The 19,653-nt window shown below is 39.3% G+C and overlaps 3 protein-coding genes across 11 annotated transcripts in view; 1 reads left to right on the top strand and 2 right to left on the bottom strand.

The window, feature by feature from the left end:
- The window catches only part of LOC138758089 (protein regulator of cytokinesis 1), a 43,030-nt gene extending 36,301 nt beyond the window's left edge, over window positions 1-6,729 (bottom strand). For 4 of the 5 annotated variants that reach the window (XR_011354133.1, XM_069926503.1, XM_069926505.1 and 1 more), the window contains exon 1: window positions 6,649-6,729. Coding sequence is in view for 3 of the 5 variants with exons in the window: in XM_069926503.1 (XP_069782604.1) it covers window positions 6,649-6,716 (68 nt within the window). In the remaining 2 variants the exon portion in view is untranslated. Of the gene's footprint in view, window positions 1-6,354; window positions 6,443-6,648 lie in introns of those variants that run through there. The other variant, XM_069926509.1, reaches the window with a different exon arrangement.
- The window catches only part of idua (alpha-L-iduronidase), a 236,747-nt gene that overhangs the window by 4,474 nt on the left and 212,620 nt on the right, over window positions 1-19,653 (top strand). The window contains exon 2 of one of the 5 annotated variants that reach the window (XM_069926493.1): window positions 5,950-6,090. In XM_069926493.1, coding sequence (XP_069782594.1) covers window positions 5,950-6,090 — 141 coding nt within the window. Of the gene's footprint in view, window positions 1-5,949; window positions 6,091-19,653 lie in introns of those variants that run through there. The other 4 variants (XM_069926494.1, XM_069926502.1, XM_069926499.1 and 1 more) reach the window with 4 other exon arrangements.
- Window positions 11,292-19,036, bottom strand: slc26a1 (solute carrier family 26 member 1). Its single transcript, XM_069926492.1, has 2 exons — window positions 18,341-19,036; window positions 11,292-13,964 (listed from the first exon to the last, which is right to left on the bottom strand). The coding sequence occupies exons 1-2, from the start codon at window positions 18,971-18,973 to the stop codon at window positions 12,438-12,440; spliced, it is 2,160 nt and encodes a 719-aa protein (XP_069782593.1). The 5' UTR covers window positions 18,974-19,036; the 3' UTR covers window positions 11,292-12,437.

The following is a 19,653-nucleotide window of genomic DNA, read 5'->3' as shown; positions in this document are numbered from 1 at the left end:
AACCAGGAAATCCAGGAGCTGCTGGCAAAGAAGCAATCTGCCCACCAGGCTCACTTTGCAAAGCCTTCCTGGCCAGAGCAAAAGTGAGCCTTCCGTCTTGCATGGAGCCATCTTCAGCGCAAACTCCGGGAGATCCAAAATGAGTGGTGGACTAGCCTCGCCAAATGAACCCAGCTTAGCGCCGACATTGGCGACTTCAGGGGTTTTTATGAGACACTAAAGGCGGTGTACGGCCCCTCACCCCAAGTCCAAAGCCCTCTGCACAGCTCAGATGGTGAAGTCCTCCTCAGTGACAAGATCTCCATCCTCAATCAATGGTCAGAACACTTCAAATCTCTTTTCAGTGCCAACCGCTCAGTCCAAGAATCCGCCCTGCTCCAGCTCCCTCAACCACCCTTGAGTCTAGAGCTGGATGAGGTCCTTACCCGGGAAGAGACATATAAGGCAATTGAACAACTGAAAAATGGCAAAGCAGCAGGTATGGATGGAATCCCCCCAGATGTCTGGAAGGCTGGCGGCAAAGCTCTGCATGCCAAACTGCATGAGTTTTTCATGCTCTACTGGGACCAAGGAAAGCTGCCTCAGGACCTTCGTGATGCCATCATCATCACCCTGTACAAAAACAAAGGCGAGAAATCAGACTGCTCAAACTACAGGGGAATCACGCTGCTCTCCATTGCAGGCAAAATCTTCGCTAGGATTCTCCTTAATAGACTAATACCTAGTGTCGCCGAAAATGTCCTCCCAGAATCACAGTGTGACTTTCACGCAACAGAGGAACTACTGACATGGTCTTTGCCCTCAGACAGCTCCAAGAAAAGTGCAGAGAACAAAACAAAGGACTCTACATCACCTTTGTTGACCTCACCAAAGCCTTCGACACCGTGAGCAGGAAAGGGCTTTGGCAAATACTAGAGCGCCTCGGATGCCCCTCAAAGTTCCTCAACATGGTTATCAAACTGCACGAAAACCAACAAGGTCGGGTCAGATACAGCAATGAGCTCTCTGAACCCTTCTCCATTGACAACGGCGTGAAGCAAGGCTGCGTCCTCACACCAACCCTCTACTATCTTCTTCAGCATGATGCTGAAACAAGCCATGAAAGACCTCAACAATGAAGACGCTGTTTACATCCGGTACCGCGCGGATGGCAGTCTCTTCAATCTGAGGCGCCTGCAAGCTCACACCAAGACACAAGAGCAACTTGTCCGTGAACTACTCTTTGCAGACGATGCCGCTTTAGTTGCACATTCAGAGCCAGCTCTTCAGCGCTTGACGTCCTGTTTTGCGGAAACTGCCAAAATGTTTGGCCTGGAAGTCAGCCTGAAGAAAACTGAGGTCCTCCATCAGCCAGCTCCCCACCATGACTACCAGCCCCCCCACATCTCCATCGGGCACACAGAACTCAAAACGGTCAACCAATTTACCTACCTCGGCTGCACCATTTCATCGGATGCAAGGATCGACAACGAGATAGACAACAGACTCGCCAAGGCAAATGGAGCCTTTGGAAGACTACACAAAAGAGTCTGGAAAAACAACCACTTGAAGAAACACACAAAGATCAGTGTGTACAGAGCCGTTGTCATACCCACGCTCCTGATCGGCTCCTAGAATGCTTCCACCAACGCTGTCTCCGCTCCATCCTCAACATTCATTGGAATGACTTCATCACCAACATCAAAGTACTCGAGCTGGCAGAGTCTGCAAGCGTCGAATCCATGCTGCTGAAGACCCAACTGAGCTGGGTAGGTCACGTCTCCAGAATGGAGGACCATCGCCTTCCCAAGATCATGTTCTATGGCGAGCTCTCCACTGGCCACCGAGACAGAGGTGCACCAAAGAAGAGGTACAAGGACTGCTTAAAGAAATCTCTTGGTGCCTGCCACATTGACCACCGCCAATGGGCTGATCTCACCTCCAACTGTGTATCTTGGCACCTCACAGTTCGGCAGGCAGCAACCTCCTTTGAAGAAGACCGCAGAGCCCACCTCACTGACAAAAGACAAAGGAGAAAACACCCAACCCCAACCAACCAATTTTCCCTTGCAACCGCTGCAACCGTGTCTGCCTGTCCTGCATTGGACTTGTCAGTCACCAACGAGCCTGCAGCAGACGTGGACATACCCCTCCATAAATCTTCGTCCACCAAGCCAAGCCAAAGAAGAAAGAATATAACTCTGTGAATGTTATGATGTTGCATTTTGGTAAGTCAAACCAGTATAGGAATTGCATAGTAAATGGCACGCCCCTAGAGAATGTTGTAGAGCAGTGAGATGTAGGGATGCAGGTTGCTTGTGCTCCACACCCTGTCCTTTCCTCCCTTCATTTCTCCTCTCTTTTGTATTTAAGAGCCTGTCTGTTTTTGCTTGTACCTGATGAAGGCCCAATGCTCAAATCATTGGTTACCCTGCTGAGTTTCACCACCACCTTTGTATATTGCATTCGACCCCAGCATCTGCAGGCTTTCTTGTTTAACTAGATACAGATACATTGTTCCCTGAAAGTGGTGACAGTTAGGGTGGTGAAGAAGGCATTTGGTGTATTTGCATTCATTGGTCAGGCAATGAGTATTGGAGTTGGGATATCATGCTCCAGCTGTACTCGTCATCAGTGAGGTCACATTGGAGTATTGAGCACTGAGCTCTGGTATACCTCAGGGCTGTGTGCTTAGCTCAGTCCTGTTTGCACTACTAACCCATGAATGCATTGACAAATCCAGCTCCAACAGAGTCAAGTTTGCAGTTGACACCATGGTAGTTGGTCTCATCAGTAACAACGATAAGTCACACTACAGAGAAGGGATGGAAAATCTTGTGATATGCTGCGAGAGTAACAACCTGAGTCTCAACGTGGACAAGACGAAGGAGATGATTTACGCTTTCTAGAGGACCAGGGATGACCACCCTCCACTACACATTAATAGCTCAATAGTTGAGAGGGTAGAGAGCATCAATTTCCACTACCTTTAAGAAGTGACCTATCCTGGACACTCAACCTCTCCTCACTTGTCAGGAAGGTATGATTGCACTTACTTAGAAGGCTGAGGTAGGCAGATACCAGCCCCCTTTCCTCAACTTTCTATAGGAGCTCTATCGAGGGCCGGCTGCATCACAGTGTGGTATGGTTGCTGTAGAGCATGGGATTAGAGGACAATTCACAGGTCTATAAGTGCAGCAGAGAGGATTACTGGGATCTTCCTCTCTCACCTACTGGGAGCATTGTTTGAAGAGGACTTGCAAAATCATTGAGGACCCTACATGCAGCATCTTCCAGTTACTCCCGATGGGAAAGAGCTACAGAGCCAGAACCACCAGGCTAAGAAATGGCTTCTTCCCACAGACAGTAAGACCACTGAATGACTGATGCACTGTTTACACTATTGAGCTATTGTTTACTTAACAATATTTATTTATGTGTCAATGCATGCTGCATATGTATCATTTGTCTGTGTTTTGCATGTTTTTGCATCAAGTACCACAGAACACTGTTTCGTCAGGTTGTACTTGTACAATTGAATGATAATAAGCTTGAACTTGTATACACTTCTGGTTACCCAGCAGTAAGAAGGAGTTCATCAAACTGAAGAGGGTGCAGAAATGATTCACAAGAAGGTAGCTAGAACTGGAAGACTTGTTCCAAGGAAAGTTGAGATTTTTTTTCCCTTGAAGCTTAAGAGGCTGAAGTGCATAAAATCATGAAGAATAGATAAGGTGGATGGTTTGACTTTTTCTCAGGGTAGTGGAGTCTAAAACTTGATGGATTAGGTTAAAATGAGGGATAGTTTTTAATAGGGTTCTCTGGTAGAAAGTTTCACGCTCAGGTTGATGGATACCCAAGAAAGCTATAGAGGCAGTTACAATTGTGATGTTTAAAAGGCATTTAGACAAGTCCTTTGGTAGGAAAGATTTGGAGGGATATAGTTCAAAAACAGACAAATGGGGCTTGCCATATATACATCCTACGTGGCACAGCTGACTTCAGCTGAACGACTCTTTCCATGCTGTATTAATAAAGACTTGTAGTTTTACTATACTCCTCAAGTTAGAAACTTTCTTCTGTGACGGTTATATTCTATTCTATATTATATATAAATGTGTCTTTTTGTGGTGGTATAGAGAGTAGGTCACTTCATAAACAGACATTAACACTTCACAAAAGAGATCTCATTTAAAATGCAAGAGCTTTGCTCAAGCTGGACACTCAGGCACCATTACATTTGCAAAGAGCTTTGCCAAAGAATTTCAAAAGCAGGTGCAAATGGAAGAGTCTGGGCTCAAGAGGCTGATGAGACCTTTCAAAGATTGGGTCTGGAGCCTTGGGGATCATGTGGTTTTGCAAGCAGAGAGGAAAACGTGTGATTGTTTGGAGAGGGAGAATTCAGTTCTGCAGTGGTTTTTGAGTCTGCAACATGACAACCTGGCAAGCTTGGTGGAAGATGGGTTGTGAGTTCTGAGTTCAGCCTGTTGAAAAGCCCTTGTGGTCCTTACAAGAGGAAATGGCTGGCTAAAGTGTTTCACCTGAAATAAGGGAAATAAGAAGAACTCTGTGGTGACCTGGAAGAAGAGGTTATCATATGAAAAGCACTGATGGGGGAAGTTTGGCAAGACACTGAAATGACTAATGAAAGTAAATCAGTTTGTGCGTGTCCAACGAGCAATGAATCTCTCTCTGAAACTATCAAGAACCTTCCTGAGCGGTAACCATTTAACTTTAAGCACCAGAGCCTGGTGAAAATTCATAAATGTTAAATTCTGTACACAGTATAAGAATTGCCTGATACCAGTGACTTGGAGGAGTGAGAAGTGAGATTGGACTGTGAATCAAAGAACTTTCCTGAACATATACATATTACATGTGCGCTTAGAATTAGAAGGGAGTTAAGTTAAATTTCGATCCTGTTTTTATGTTTTTAAAAAAATTAAAAATGACTTTGTTTAAATAACTATTTGTCTTGATTAATTTCTGTTGCTGCTGGGTTTTGGGATCCTCTGGGCCCGTAACACTTCATTTTAAAAATTTCTGTTAAATCTTTGTATTCTTTTCTTGAGTGAAAAGAAATTCAATCCATTTATCCTTCCCTGATATATTTACGCTCACAATTCTGGTTATTATCCTTGTACATATTCTCCCAGCTACCACTATCCTTTTTATGATGTAGTACACATCCTCCAATGCAGCTTCCCTACTTTTTATATTTATTCCTCTAGAAATAAACTGAAGACCCTCAGTGCTCTGAATGTATGAGCTAAAGGCACCAATTGAGCCTCTTGAGTCTTCTACAATTTTATTAACTGTGTTTTAACTATATTATATTTCTATAAGAAAAACTGCTGATTACAGTCTGAAGCTCCAGATTTCCACTACACAATTTGTTAAGAAATGCTTCCAGCCATCATACTTAAGTGAACTTCTCAATTTTAAGGTAATGTTCTCTAGTTCTGGTCATTCTTAACAAAAAAAATATTTTCTCCACTCTCAACTATTTCAATTGTCATCAACTATCAATTTCTTCAAAACTGTTCTTCTCTACTCAAGGAAAACAGCAGAGATTTTATTTTTTTTTGGGGGGGGGAGGGTTGGAATCTGCACTGCATCTCCTCCAAGGCGATGTATCCTTCTTGATGTTGGGCACTAGAATTGAGCGCAGAGTCCTGTGCTCTCTTAAATTCTGGTAATGCTCATGATTGCAATTAGGTATCCTTTATTGGCTAAATATCATTCATTTGTTTACATTTTCTAACCACAAATGATAATGACATCTGTACGAGCTGTTGCTGCGACCTCCAGTTCTTTGTTTGGATTATATTGCTCCTTGTTTAAGTCTTGCATATGACTGTGTTTGGATGGCTATGGTTTCCTTTTTAAATAAACACTTCTTGGTATTTGTCATTGCAATTGTTTAAATTGACTAATTTTACTTTGTTAATCTTTTCTACATCATCCCAGTCCCCCTCTGCCACACAACAGAGCAGATTTATTTGACCTCAGCAAAGACCAAGAGCTGAACCTTGCATATGTTGCATCAGTACCTCACAGTGGCATTGAACAAGTTCGTATTCATTGGTTATTAGAGTTGATCTCAATCCGGTAAGTCTGAAAAATCATATAGTTTAATATTTTTGCATAAACTTGTATTAAATACAGTAAAATCTCTATTATCCGGCATGTACAGGGACTGCAGATATTGGATATGTAAATTTTCTGGTTGACTGAGACTCACTCTTTCAATGCCTAATACACCTACATTAAGAATACACAGTTTAAACAACAAAGGCTGCAAAATGTAATGTGATTTGAAAAAAAAAATCAGTATTGTAGACCCAGTTGGGCCCTCTGCGGAACACAACTCACCTCCACACAGTGTTTCAGTCAGGCCCTCTGTGAAACCCGACTCTCCTCCGTACAAGTGTCCTGGTCAGGCCCTCAGTGCACCTTCCTTGCTCTGACAACCCGACTTACTTCCACGCAAGTGTTCCAGTCAGGCCCTTGGCGCGTCTTCCTTTAAACTGGAGCCCCATTCAGAAGCACTGTAACAGCATTGTGCTAGCCTCTATGCTAACCATGCTGCCGTTATAATTAACCTCCCTCCCCCAAGTTTACAGATAAAGCCTTACTAATATACTAATAAAAGATAAAGCCTCTTACCAGCCATGGATAGGGAGACTCTTCAGGAGAGTCTCCCCAACAGCAAATGACGACAGTTGGCTCTTCATCCTAGGCACTGCCATTTTATTCAACTACAACTTTATTCAAATTTTATTCAAATAGCTGCTGCGGGCAGGGCATGACAGGGATGATCCACTGCCTGAATATTTGCTCCCAAGGGATTGTGTGTTGCTTTGGAGAACATTTACAGTTACAATTTTAAACTTGTATTTAGACTTTTATTTAAAACTTTATTTACTTTTATTTATTTTAAGTATGATTTATTTATTTCCCCTGTTTTTTTTATTTTCCTGATTGAGTTTCTGGTTGATTAAGTGCCAGACATTGGGGATTTTACTGTATTTTAGAGATCTGTACTTGTTTATTTGGCTATAATCAACTATTAATCCAGGGTGAAAAATATTCTTGTGCATAGGATACTTTTCCACGTGGTGTTAAGGGTTTGTTACTGTGGCAGATTTCTATCAAGAACATGAAATGACTACATAAAACTTGATATTAACTCAGAAATGGGATCAGGGTGGGTGATATTCAATCTTGGCAGTCCATCAGAAATTTGGATGAGTGTCGGTTCTGATGCTGTCTGTGTGGGAATGTCAGGAACAGCTTAACAGGGTTGCTAGTTTGCCAAGTATGGGCACCCCATGGGTTATGAGATTATTTCATTCCTGTGAACTGTTTGTAACATTAATTTTGTAAAAGTTGGAAATGAATAAAAAGTGTATGGGAGAGGGTCACAGAGATATCTGTGATGGGAGAGCCAACAGGCACTAGAGCAGTGGCCTCCAGCTGGCTTTCCTGATTCAGTGGGTGAGCAGAGCATTGTAAGTGCTGGAACTCTGAAATAAAGTAGAATTCTTCAAATATTCAGGAGATTAGGCAGCATTAATGAAGAAAGGAATGGAGCTGGTAGTTAATCATGAGCTTTTGTCAGTATTTCCTGCATGTTATATAATCAGGAGGGAACTGAGTTGCTTTTTGACAAGTTATAAGTGCAGTGGCAACATAAAATTATTAGATTACTGGAATAAATATTTATAATAGAAAAATTAAAAATGATAGTGGCATTCCAAGGGTCATGCAATCCAATTTAGTGGGAATATAAGCAGCAGGCTGGTCATTCTGATATTGTGTGAGAACTGCAGAAGCAGAGTCTTCAATTATAATAATAAAGTTGAAAGGGGTGGTCTACAAACCAGTGCTCCTGTCAGGGATATTTTTTAAAGCTTCAAATGTAGTCTGCAAGGGCTTGTCTAAATTAAAGAAGCAGAACCCCTAGTTGATGCAAAGGGAGTTAACAATTTAGTGTAGGCAGTAATATTGGGAACCTATTGTTGACAAAAATTAACTAGACCTAGAAAAGCACACATCTGTTTGGGAGAAGTTGGGGAGGGTGCGCGTAAATGGGCTGGATGCGCTCTGGGGTGAGGTGACAAAAGCCTGCACTAAAACACCTAGAAACTTGTTCCTTTCCCTGCTGAACTTTGAGAGGGGGGATGTTATAATGGAGGGCATTAAATATGAAAGTTGTATCAACCTGATTGCCCTGTTCATTATCACTGGCGACTAGAAGATTGTCCATATATTGTACAATGGTGGAATTGGCAGGTAATGATGTCTGCCACAACCAGGCTTGAGGGTTTGTTCAAGTATTCTGCTGGCCTCAATAAGTGGATGTGAAAAGTTATTGGGAATCGTAATGTAAAGGTATCATAAAAACTCATGCTGAAGGTCAATGATAGTAAAGACTTTAGTGGACATGGAGTTTAAATTGAGAATAGTGGCAAGGTTAGGACAAGAGAATGTAAAGGCATGACAATCTCGTTGATCTTGCACAAGTCCTGTCCTAGTCTCCAATCAGTCCGTCCCGTCTTGGGGGCCAGTCAAATAGGGGTATTACACAAAGACGGGAAAGGGACTCATTATTTGAAATTGCTCTGCACATATCTTAGCTCATTGTGTCTTTGTTTAAATTATTCCAATGTTTATGTTGCTGGCCACATATCTTCTACCAGGCATAAATCTGTTCTGATCAGTCTCAGCTGCAGGTATCTTGAATCCTGGCTGTTCACATTGGCAAATTTCCATCCTTGTCTTCAAGCGCTTTTTGTGGTTTCACAGATTCCCCCAGCTGGTTCTCAACTCATTGCAACTTCTGATAGCCAGACAATTTTTCCAGATCTCTGGACTTCCAACCTTCTACCCATTCTTGATTTTAATTGCTCTAACTTAGAATGACCTCATCTCTGGTGTTGCTGCCTTCATTTTTTTTTCTCCTTTCTACCATTTTTTCAGATTCTCCTTAAATTTTCTTTGTCTGACTAAAGCTTTGGATTTCTTTCCTAACGTTGCTTTTTGTAGTCATGTCAAAACTTGGTTGATAATGCAAAATCTTGGGATCTTGGATTACATTAGAATTGCTGTGTAATTGGATGTTGTTGCAGAGTAAATTTTAATGAGTAATTACTTGAGTGTTCAATTAAATTAATTTTAAATTGCTGGACCTTCAGAAAGCCACGACAATTGAGTGTTATTACTTTGGACTTTCCAAAATGGTGGACATGAATGTAAACATCGACCCAATGCACTCAAAATTTCAACCTGTGTCCACGTTCCATCTGTACTTTGGTTTCCTCTCACATCTCATAGATGTGTTGGTTGGTCTTTTAATTAGTTACTCAAAATTGCCCTTGGTGTGTAGGTAGAATTTATGGGAATGTGAGAAGACAAAATTGAACTAATGTTGGAGTGCTTGATGGTTGGAGTGAAAAGTTGGGCCAACAGGGCTTTTTCTGTTCTTTATGATCCTGATGTCCACATTAATTCCGTGTCGTCATGTTTTCAATATTTTTTCGGGCCGTTTTTAATTGAACTTCCACACTTTTTTCTGTGGACTGAGAGACATCCATTCATCTGTGCTATTTTTTAAGTGTGCAGTAAAACATGCAAAGGAAAACTTGAGAGACCTGTTGTGATTGGTGGGCAAAGTAGGCCAAATGTTAGTGTCTCAGGATGGTGGGCTTGCCAGAAATTGTGGACTGGGCCTGGAAATGCAGGGCTAAGAGTGTTGTTGGGGAAGAAGATAATTTAAAATCTTTAAATGGACCATAACTGGGTTGAGTTCCCAACATGTAATGCTGAAAACTGTTTTTGAAGCCTGTAGTGCGTGTCGAAAGAACCAAAGACTTGTTGATCCAAACCAAGGCTTTTATTAACTAAAAGACTGGAGCATATCACAAGTAGGTCGAAATTTTGAATCTGACCAAGAAACATTGTAACCTGATTTCTGGGCAGTGAGGTGAGGAATTGCTGGAGGAATTTTGTCACTGTTCATAACTAATGAGTGCATTATATCATTGGTGACTTTTAGTTGTGTTTCATATTTGTAATAAGTTTTGATTTAACATTAAAGAAAGAACATTGCCACAGGACTAAATTTCAAGACCACTCTTGTGTTTCGGATTAGTATAAACACAAATGACCATTATTTTCATCAAAAAACAAGTTTGATTAAAATTCTTCTAGTATTTTATTAGTTTTAGATTTCAAATACAGCCATAGTTTTTTTTCCATTGTACACAGAATTGCTATGACTTAAATGCAGTTCTACAGAATATTTAATTAGATTTTCTTGACTTATTCATAATCCCATAATATCATTGATAAACATTGTTTTAAGTTGTATACATTGGATACCATTACAGTGCTATAATTACAATTCTTTTAGTTCATATACATGAACCCAATTTCCCCCAAAATACCCTCAAACAAATATCTTGTGCAACAGCTAAACTAGATAAACAACAATGAGTTTTAATGAAAATTATTCTTTTTGCTCTACTATTATAGATGATGCTTTCCTTATTCTAATATTCTAATTTCAAAGTATCATCTTCCAAAATGTGAGCTGTGATATTCCAAATTTCATTCTCTTTAATCCAATAAATCAAATTCTGTGGCTGTTGCTTTGTGTAGTTATAATTTGGTGATGGAACAGATAAACATCATACATAGCTTTGCCACAAGACTTTTGTAACGGTGAATAACAAAGCGTTTACTGTATAAAGATTGTCCTTTAGATTCTAATTACTTAAAAGTTGACAAAAGTGTTAACTAAAGACTGCTATAAAACACAATTAGAGATACAAAAGGTATTTAAAGAGATACAAAAATATGTAGAGATACAAAAGGTTAAAGATACAAAAATTCAAAGAAAAATTTCTTGTGCTCACGCTTCCTTCACATCTTGTAGAAAAAGAGCAAGCGGTTAACCTGGGCGGATATTACAACATATTATATCACAGTCACTATGGTAACACTACAAACAATAATTCTCTTAAAGAGACAGGCATACTAAGAATCAAAAAGGCAAGGTTTTAACCTTTACAACTACTATTCAATTACATAAAACTAGTTAGCCCTGGTTATGGACATAATTTCACCGTCAATATTTAATTCCAGGATAGGTAACTAAAATGTTGGAAAGAGCAAAACTACTTCAAAATGATCCCTTGTATAATAACAAAGCAATGTTAGAGTAGAATAATAAAAAAAACAATATTACACCAGAATTTTAAATAATGAGCCTTAATTTATTTATTTGAAATTGATTGGCACCTCTGTTCCAGCAATTATTTTAAGTATCTAATTTTTATGTGGATTTTTGTCATTAGAGAAAATGTTCTGAATTTTTTTTTAGAAACATGTACATTAAATATACCTAATACTACTTAATAATGCAAAGAGTAAGATGTTCGATTCAAAGAATTTATGGAAAGATGATTTTTAATTTCTTTAGGTCTAAATCTAAAAACCTGCTCTTGTACTCTATTCTAGATTATGATACACAAAAGTAAAAATATTACTCCTGAGAAAACACCTAATTCAATGCTTAATTAAATTCATGAATAACACTGTCACCAACGATATCAATTTTGCTTATTTATGAATGTTATATTCTAAATGTAGTATTACATGACATAACTGGAACCTTTAAAGCAGCAGTCTTGCTGTTAGTCATAACCATGTAATTGTTAGCTAGGGGGTGAGGGCACTCAGATGAAAGTGCAGAATAGCAACTTGTGTCAAAGTAACAAACCTTCAGCTTTCCATGGATTAATGTAGCAATATCAAATTAATGTGTACAGTGCTTGAATCTTGAACATTGGGAAAACATTTGTCGTTAAAATGTTACCGTAGAAGAATAATTATGTCCATTTAAAACGGTAGTCTTAGGATGGCACCTTCTTGCTCTAATGTCAACTGAATTTGAGATAATTGTGTGCTTCACAATTCTTGAACTTATTATACTGAATTTATTTTTAAAAATGGGACAAACAATCGTTTTTTTAAAATTGTGTGATAATTATTGGCAACCTGTTTTCAAATGTATTTAAAAAGTAAACTTTAATCCTTCCTCTCTGTACTGCTCACTCCTATTTAAGCAATAGCTGTCCTCTTTCTGTACATCATGGATCACTGGCTCGCAACCAAGTACATGAGCCCAATCATTATTTCCTCCCTTCTTTATGAAGGAATATTAAATGTGCTTAAGAATTCCTTTCTTGCCAATCAAAGAGCCATATTAAAATGAGGATTGTTGCAATCTATTGCAACAAATGTGTAGTAGATTAACTTATTGTGCTGTAATTGAAATACAAGAGGGTTGATTAATATTCCCAGCAACCCATAGTTTGGATAACTTTTAAATTTATGCTATTTCATTTTCATAGTGCGTGGTCAATACTTGGCAACAAATCTGAAAACTCTTAGACAGAGGAATTACCCAATGCAGACTGCTTAGCTTCAGCATACTGGACAGCTGTATGCACACTATAGAATAACAAAGTGTTCATCTCCTTACAGTTTTCTCCAAAGTACTCTCCCCTATTCAATGAATCAATCACTGAAGGATTGCAGTTGGCCAGGAGGACTCTAATACCAATCTCATCGTAATCCTTCAGGACAGTCTTCATTGTATTTATACCAACTGTATCCAAGAATTGTATGGTGGAACAGTCCAGAATAATGGTATGAAAATTGTACAGTTTAGGAATTAATTCTTTGAGGACAACAGGCTGTTCTTGGTTAATGTTACCATTGAACGTTTTTCCTACTTTCTTTTTCTCTATTTGTTTGTTTGCTGCCTTTTTCTGCTTTGCCATCTCCAAAATAGGATTCAGACCAACCTTTCTCATTAGGCTAGACATAAAGTAATCTTTATTGGCATAATACAAGGCAGCTTCAAAACGAAAGATTTTAATTTGGGGAAGAGATAAAAGATTATTATATTCTGCTTGATCTTCATATAGAGTTGAATCTTGCATTCGACCTAACAAAGCTGTCCTAGGTACTTGTGTGCGCACTATAACACACAGAATGGAAAATGTTACCCCTGTGAAAAGCCCAAGCTCAGTGCTAATCAAAGTTACAGACAGCATTGTGACCCACCAAACCATGGTGTCAATCTTGCTCATTTTCCATAACTTTGGCAGGTCACGAAATTTCATAAGAGCTCCCCTTAGGCTGACTATAATGATGCTTGCCAGAACACACTTCTGCAAAGAATAGAAGACAGGAGCTAAGAAAAGGAGCAGCATTAATACCAGTACAGCACTAACAAGACTGGAGAGCTGAGTCTGACATCCACTGGAATCTTTAACAAGTGTTTTAACCAGAGTTGCACTGGAGGCATATGAATGGAAAAATGATTGAATTAAATTGCAGAATCCAAGAGCGTAAGTCTCTTGATTGGCTTGAATTGTGTATCCATGCTTCTTTGCAAACAACTCAGACAATGAGATTGTGAAGGCAAAGCTGATGATTGCAAGTGTTATAGCATCAATCGCAACTCTTGGTAAAAGATATAAACTTGGAGCTGTGGGCGGCAAGAAGCCAGTGGGAATTGGACCAGTAATGCTTGAGCCATATATTTCATTTAGATTTACAAAATGAGATATCATTGTGGCTACAACAACAAGAGTTAGTTCCATTGGGAAGGGAAACTTAAGCTTGTCCTTGTATCGTTCCCCCAATTCCTTGGAAGCAATTAACAAAGGCAAACAAATGGCAGTGGTTATCAGATCACAAAAATTGGTTTTATGAATGTTCTTAAAAATGTTTATCCAAGTTACAACAACACTGCCAGGTCCATGGCTACGTGGCAGTTTCACTCCAATTAGATACTTGACTTGCATTGTTACAATGGTAATCGAGGCACCAGTTGCAAATCCATCCAACAGGGGCTCGGATAGATACTTAGAGACAAATCCAAGGTGGAAAATCGCCATCAGTAACTGGAATAAAAAATGTAAGAAGAACCTATAATCATAAATATAAAATAAGAGACCTATCCCTGAGTGAGGGGCAAAGTCCCGCTTTTTTTTCCTCATCTGTTAAATTTCATTGGTATCAATGGCTTCAATAGGAATCATAGCAGGGGCTCACAAACAAATAATATTTTAACCTACTTTTTAAAACATGGTAATTTTTTTTCTGTTGTAAAAATTGCTTCAGGGACATAATATGGAAATGTGTATTCTTTGCATTTGACAAGATCCTGAAGTTTAGGCTCATCCAGAATATAAAATCACATGGGATTCAGGGAGAGTTGGCCAATTAGAAATGGAATTGGCTTGATGATAGAAACCCAAAGGTGGTAAAAGGTTGAAGGTACCAAATTAGTAGCATAGTGGAGAGTAAAGAAGGTTATTTAAGGTTACAACAGAATCAAGACAAACTGAGAAAGCGGGCCAAGGAATGACAGATGGAAGTTAACTCTGACAAGTGCGAGATTTTGCACTTTGGTAGGCTAAACCAGGGAGGGCTTACATGGTGAATGATAGGGCCATGGAGAGTGTTGTCGAACTTGAAGGTGCAAGTATAATGCCCTCCAGAATGTTTGGGACTCTTCCTTTATTTGTCCCTGTGCTCCACAGTTTTAAATTTGTAATCAAACAATTAACGTGATTAAAGTGCAGATATTATTCAAGGTTTATTTGTATACATTTCGGTTTGACCATGTAGAAATTACAGCACTTTTTAATACATCGTCCCCTAATTTCAGGGCACCATAATATTTGGGATATAGCAATGGTATGTGTATTAAAGTAGTCATATTCAGTACTTTGTTGCATATCCCTTGCATGTAATGACTACTTGAAGTCTGTGATTCATTAGGCCCTTTCAGGTGGACCCTCCACCTTGAGAGCAGTGGCAGGAGTGGATCTTAATTTGCTGACTCACCTTTCAGGTGGCAGCCTTAAAAAGTTGCTGCAGCATTGCCTGGTCCACCTGAAAGGGCCTATTCATATCCAGAGGTGTCTCGTAACGCCTCCAGATCTGATGGAGGCAAAGTGACTGGTGCTGCAACGCCACCCGTCATAAATATGCGGCCTAGCAATGGCAGTCTTCCCTACCCACAATTCCCCACATAGGTGGAACTGCTCTGTGGGGTGGGGGGGGGGGCTCTCAGGCAGAGCAGGGAGTTGGGTCATAGGCTGATGGAGTCAGCAGCTGCACATTCGGATGCATCGGCAGAGACCAGCGCTCTGCTGATTATCCCTCCTGGAGGAGGGTTGGTGCCTCAGAGGCGCTTCTGCCACATTCAGGTGAGTATGACTTTAGCTGCAAGGGGGGGAGATTATGTGGTTTTACACTAGGGTGTTCAGGCCACCTGAAAGGGCCTGTAGACATCACCAGGTGCTGTGTATTTTCTCTGGTGATGTCTGCCAGCTTTCTTCTGCAGCCAGCTTCAGCTCCTGCTTATTTTAGGGGCTTGTCCCTCACCAGAGGGAAGGCATACTCAATTGGATTTAGATTGGGTGACTGACTTGGCCATTCAAGAATTTTTCAGTGTTTAGCTTTGGGGGGAAAAAAAATTCCTTTGTTGCTTGAGCAATTTGTTTGAGCTCACTGTCTTGCTGGAAGATGAAGCCCATTCCAATGAGTTTGGAGGAATTTCCTCAAATGAGCAGATGAGATGTTTCTGTTCACCTCAGAATTCATTTTGTCATCGGCAGTTACATCATCAATGAAGATAAATGCACCAGTACCTGTAGCAGCCATAGATACCCAGGCTATAACACTCCCATCGCCATGCTTCACAGATCAGGTGATATGCTTTGGTTCTGGGGCAGTTCCTTTCTACCTCCACACTTTGTTCTTGCCATCACTTTGATAGAAGTGAATTCTGGTCTCATCTGTCCATGACCTTTTTCCAGAATTCTGCAGGCTCTTTTAAATACTTCTTAGCAAACTAATTGGGCCATCCTGTTTCTGTGGCTAATTAGTGTAGTCTCTGTATTTCTGTTCATGAAGTCTTCTGCAGACAGTATCACTGACACATCCACACCTGCCTCCTGAAGAGTGTTTCTGATCTGTTGGACAGGCGTTTGGGGATTTTTCTTCATTATGATGAGAATTCTTCTGTCATCACTAATGGAGGTCTTCCTTGGCCTACCTTTCTTTTTGTGATTACTGAGTTTATTCATATGCTTTTTCTTCTTAATGTTGTCCCAAACAGTTAATTATGGTCATTCTAAATTTTGCATTTTTGACTTTCACTGGCACAACTGATCCTCATGTTTAAAAATGGCAACTAAAGGTGATCAAAAGCTTAGAAGCAAGCCTATCTCTGTTATACCTGAACCAATGAAGCAATTAAACACACCTGAGTACTCACAAACACCTGTGAATCCAAATGTCCCAAAAGTTATGGTGCCCTGAAATGGGAAACAATGTATAAAAAGAGCTTTTAATTTGTACATGGTCAAACCATTATGTATACAAATAACCTTGAATAAAATCTGGAATGTGCACTTGAATCACATGTGAATTGTTTGATTACAAATTTAAAACTGTGCTGCACAAAGGCAAATAGTTTTTTTTTATAAAGTATCTGTCCCAAACATTATGTAGGTGGGGCACTGCATATACTTCCATGAAAGTAGTAAGTGGGTGGTAAAGAGGATGTTTGTCATGTTTCATTTGTTGTACATTGAGTACAGGAGCAGGGACATCATGTTACAATTGTAGAAGACATTGGTGAGAATACACTTGGAATATTGTGTCCTGTTCTTGTCACCCAACTCTAACACAGTCCTCCAAATTTTAGCTCCATCAATTTCAAGTCTATGTCAGCAGTATGATGGAAGTCAGTAATTACTGTCAGTCAATAATTAGCCATTAATGACCATTTGTGCATGCAAAGTTTGGATTCTACTGAGACCACACTATTCTTGTGGCCCACACCTTTATCGAGCAGGTATCTGATGCATGCTGCCACAGAGCACATCATCTCGGAAACTGCAGTGGTAGGAAAATACAATAGTTTGATTATGTTACATAAATACGAGCAAGCTCAAAGAACCAAAATGCAAACCACTGTTCCCGCCTGTCCCTGCACTGAAACGGTCATTTGAAATACTATTGTACCATTCAGTAAGGTTGTGGCAGGTGTGAGACACCATATTCTGTGTGCCTGCCTTGGTTTCATCTCTCAATAACTGTTAGCAATATTTATCAATCTCTGGCTTTAAACCCATTGATTTACTTGATGTTGACTGCTATTTGTAGAGGAGAGTTCCTAACTTCAACCTGTCTACATTTGGAAGTGTTTTCCAACTTCAAGTTGGAAAGCGCTGGCACTATTTTGTACACAGAAATAAAAGCTAAGAAGGTAGAATTAACAGAAAGAGTTTCTCTCCATGTTTCTTGTTTGTTAATCATAACACTTTGGAAACTGCAATCAAATTGTCTCATGATATTCTATGTTCCTTTGGATTGCTTTCTTACTTGTTGCAACACAGGAGGCGATTCATTTCTTTGGAAACATGACAACTCCCAATCAATGTGGTGACCAGAATTACACCTGGTATCCTCAATATGTTTTAAACAATCTTGCACTAAGACTGCCCTGTTCTTAAACCCTATGCCCTGGTTAATAAAAGCAAGCATTCCTGATGAGTTCCTCACCAGCTGATTTGACTGTGCTACTATCTTCAGGGATCTTTGGATGTATTTTAAAGTCTCTTTGTTGCTCAATGCAATAAAAATGAAATATGAGAAAAATTCATTAAAATTATATTTGGAGCACAATTATTTACAAAAATTAATACTTTTAATCCTGAAATTTTCTAGATGCATTCATTTACATAATTAAAAAAAATATAATTGCCTATAATGGTTGGCAACTTTTTCTAATGATATTAATTCAATATTGAGATTTTTTTGAATTATTGTGCAAACTTGAATTTGTCTTGTGCTTTTGTACAGAATTTCAAGTTTTTCTTTTACTTTCCGAGTAAATAAAACATCAAAGTAAATCAATTTGGTTCATAACTGTTGTTATTTCTACTCTGATCTAGATTCCAAGTGCTAACAATATAATTTCATTGAAATGGTGTACCATAATTGCTGAACATAAAAAAGATTATGGCAACGAATAAATATAATTATTTTGATTTTTGTGAATTTTTTTTTCTTCTGAAAGTGAAATGACAGAGTTGCTTTATTTCACACTATTATGGAAAATGATCATGTTATTGAGATGAATCTTGAAATTATAGTATTTAAAGTGTGAGCTCCTGAAATTATTTATAAAATGTAACAATAAATTAAATACCATGAAAATACTTGACACATTAAATTAAACTTCTAATGAAAGTCTTACCTGATAAACACCGCACATAAATGTTAGGGCAGCCGAAACACTGACAGCGTAGCATTTTCTGTCACATTCAATATTTAGTAATCCAGGAATAGTGACATTCATCCTCATGGATGTATTCTCGCTACTGATGTTCCAGTTATTTGCATTGTTTGTCATTAATGGTGTCACTTGGCTATCTTCGTCAACTTCGAATCCAGCCAGAAGTAGTTCTCGATCGACCACTTGGCCCACCAAGAGGCATATTAAGCTGAAAATGCCCACTGAAATATGGCGTGAAGTACCCATCAAGAAATAAATAATGCAAGAGAAAAATGATGCATACAAACTGGAGCTGGTTTCTAGACCAGCAAGTAACGCGTATGCTATTGATTGAGGAACTATGACAACAGCAACGAGCAAACCTGAAATGGTATCACCTAAAATCCATTCTTTGAGGTTGTATCTTGGGAGCCAATAAAGGACAGGGAAGAAACCAGTTATTAGGTTTTTAAGCTTATTGAATGAACATGAACAGTTTTTTTGCAGATACCTTTTAATTGCTTTCTTCGTGTCAACTTTTTTCACAGTCCTTTCAATCTGAAGTTGAGATTCTAAATTTAGGTCCATTTTAGTCAGTTGTGCTTCGCTTTCCATTCTTTAAAGATGTTCCAGCAGATAAATGGATGTTCCAGCAGATAAATGGATGTTCCAGCAGATAAATGGATGTTCCAGCAGATAAATGGATGTTTCAGCAGATAAATGGATGTTTCAGCAGATAAATGGATGTTCCAGCAGACAAATGGATGTTCCAGCAGATAAATGGATGTTTCAGCAGATAAATGGATGTTCCAGCAGATAAATGGATGTTCCAGCAGATAAATGGATGTTCCAGCAGATAAATGGATGTTCCAGCAGATAAATGGATGTTCCAGCAGATAAATGGATGTTCCAGCAGATAAATGGATGTTCCAGCAGATAAATGGATGTTCCAGCAGATAAATGGATGTTCCAGCAGATAAATGGATGTTCCAGCAGATAAATGGATGTTCCAGCAGATAAATGGATGTTCCAGCAGATAAATGGATGTTCCAGCAGATAAATGGATGTTCCAGCAGATAAATGGATGTTCCAGCAGATAAATGGATGTTCCAGCAGATAAATGGATGTTCCAGCAGATAAATGGATGTTCCAGCAGATAAATGGATGTTCCAGCAGATAAATGGATGTTCCAGCAGATAAATGGATGTTCCAGCAGATAAATGGATGTTCCAGCAGATAAATGGATGTTCCAGCAGATAAATGGATGTTCCAGCAGATAAATGGATGTTCCAGCA

The sequence above is a fragment of the Narcine bancroftii genome, chromosome 3, assembly GCF_036971445.1.
Source record: "Narcine bancroftii isolate sNarBan1 chromosome 3, sNarBan1.hap1, whole genome shotgun sequence".
In the NCBI taxonomy this organism is placed as follows: Eukaryota; Metazoa; Chordata; class Chondrichthyes; order Torpediniformes; family Narcinidae; genus Narcine; species Narcine bancroftii.
Note: the sequence above shows the minus strand (reverse complement) of the source record. Positions and strands in the feature narration are given on the sequence as shown.

Excerpts from the sequence above, each read along its gene's own strand:
- slc26a1 (XM_069926492.1), bottom strand. The coding sequence starts at position 18,973 with ATGGAAAGCGAAGCACAACTGACTAAAATGGACCTAAATTTAGAATCT. Across the intron at positions 13,965-18,340 it reads TTATGTGCGGTGTTTATCAG|TTACTGATGGCGATTTTCCA; the intron begins GTAAGACTTTCA and ends TTTTTATTCCAG.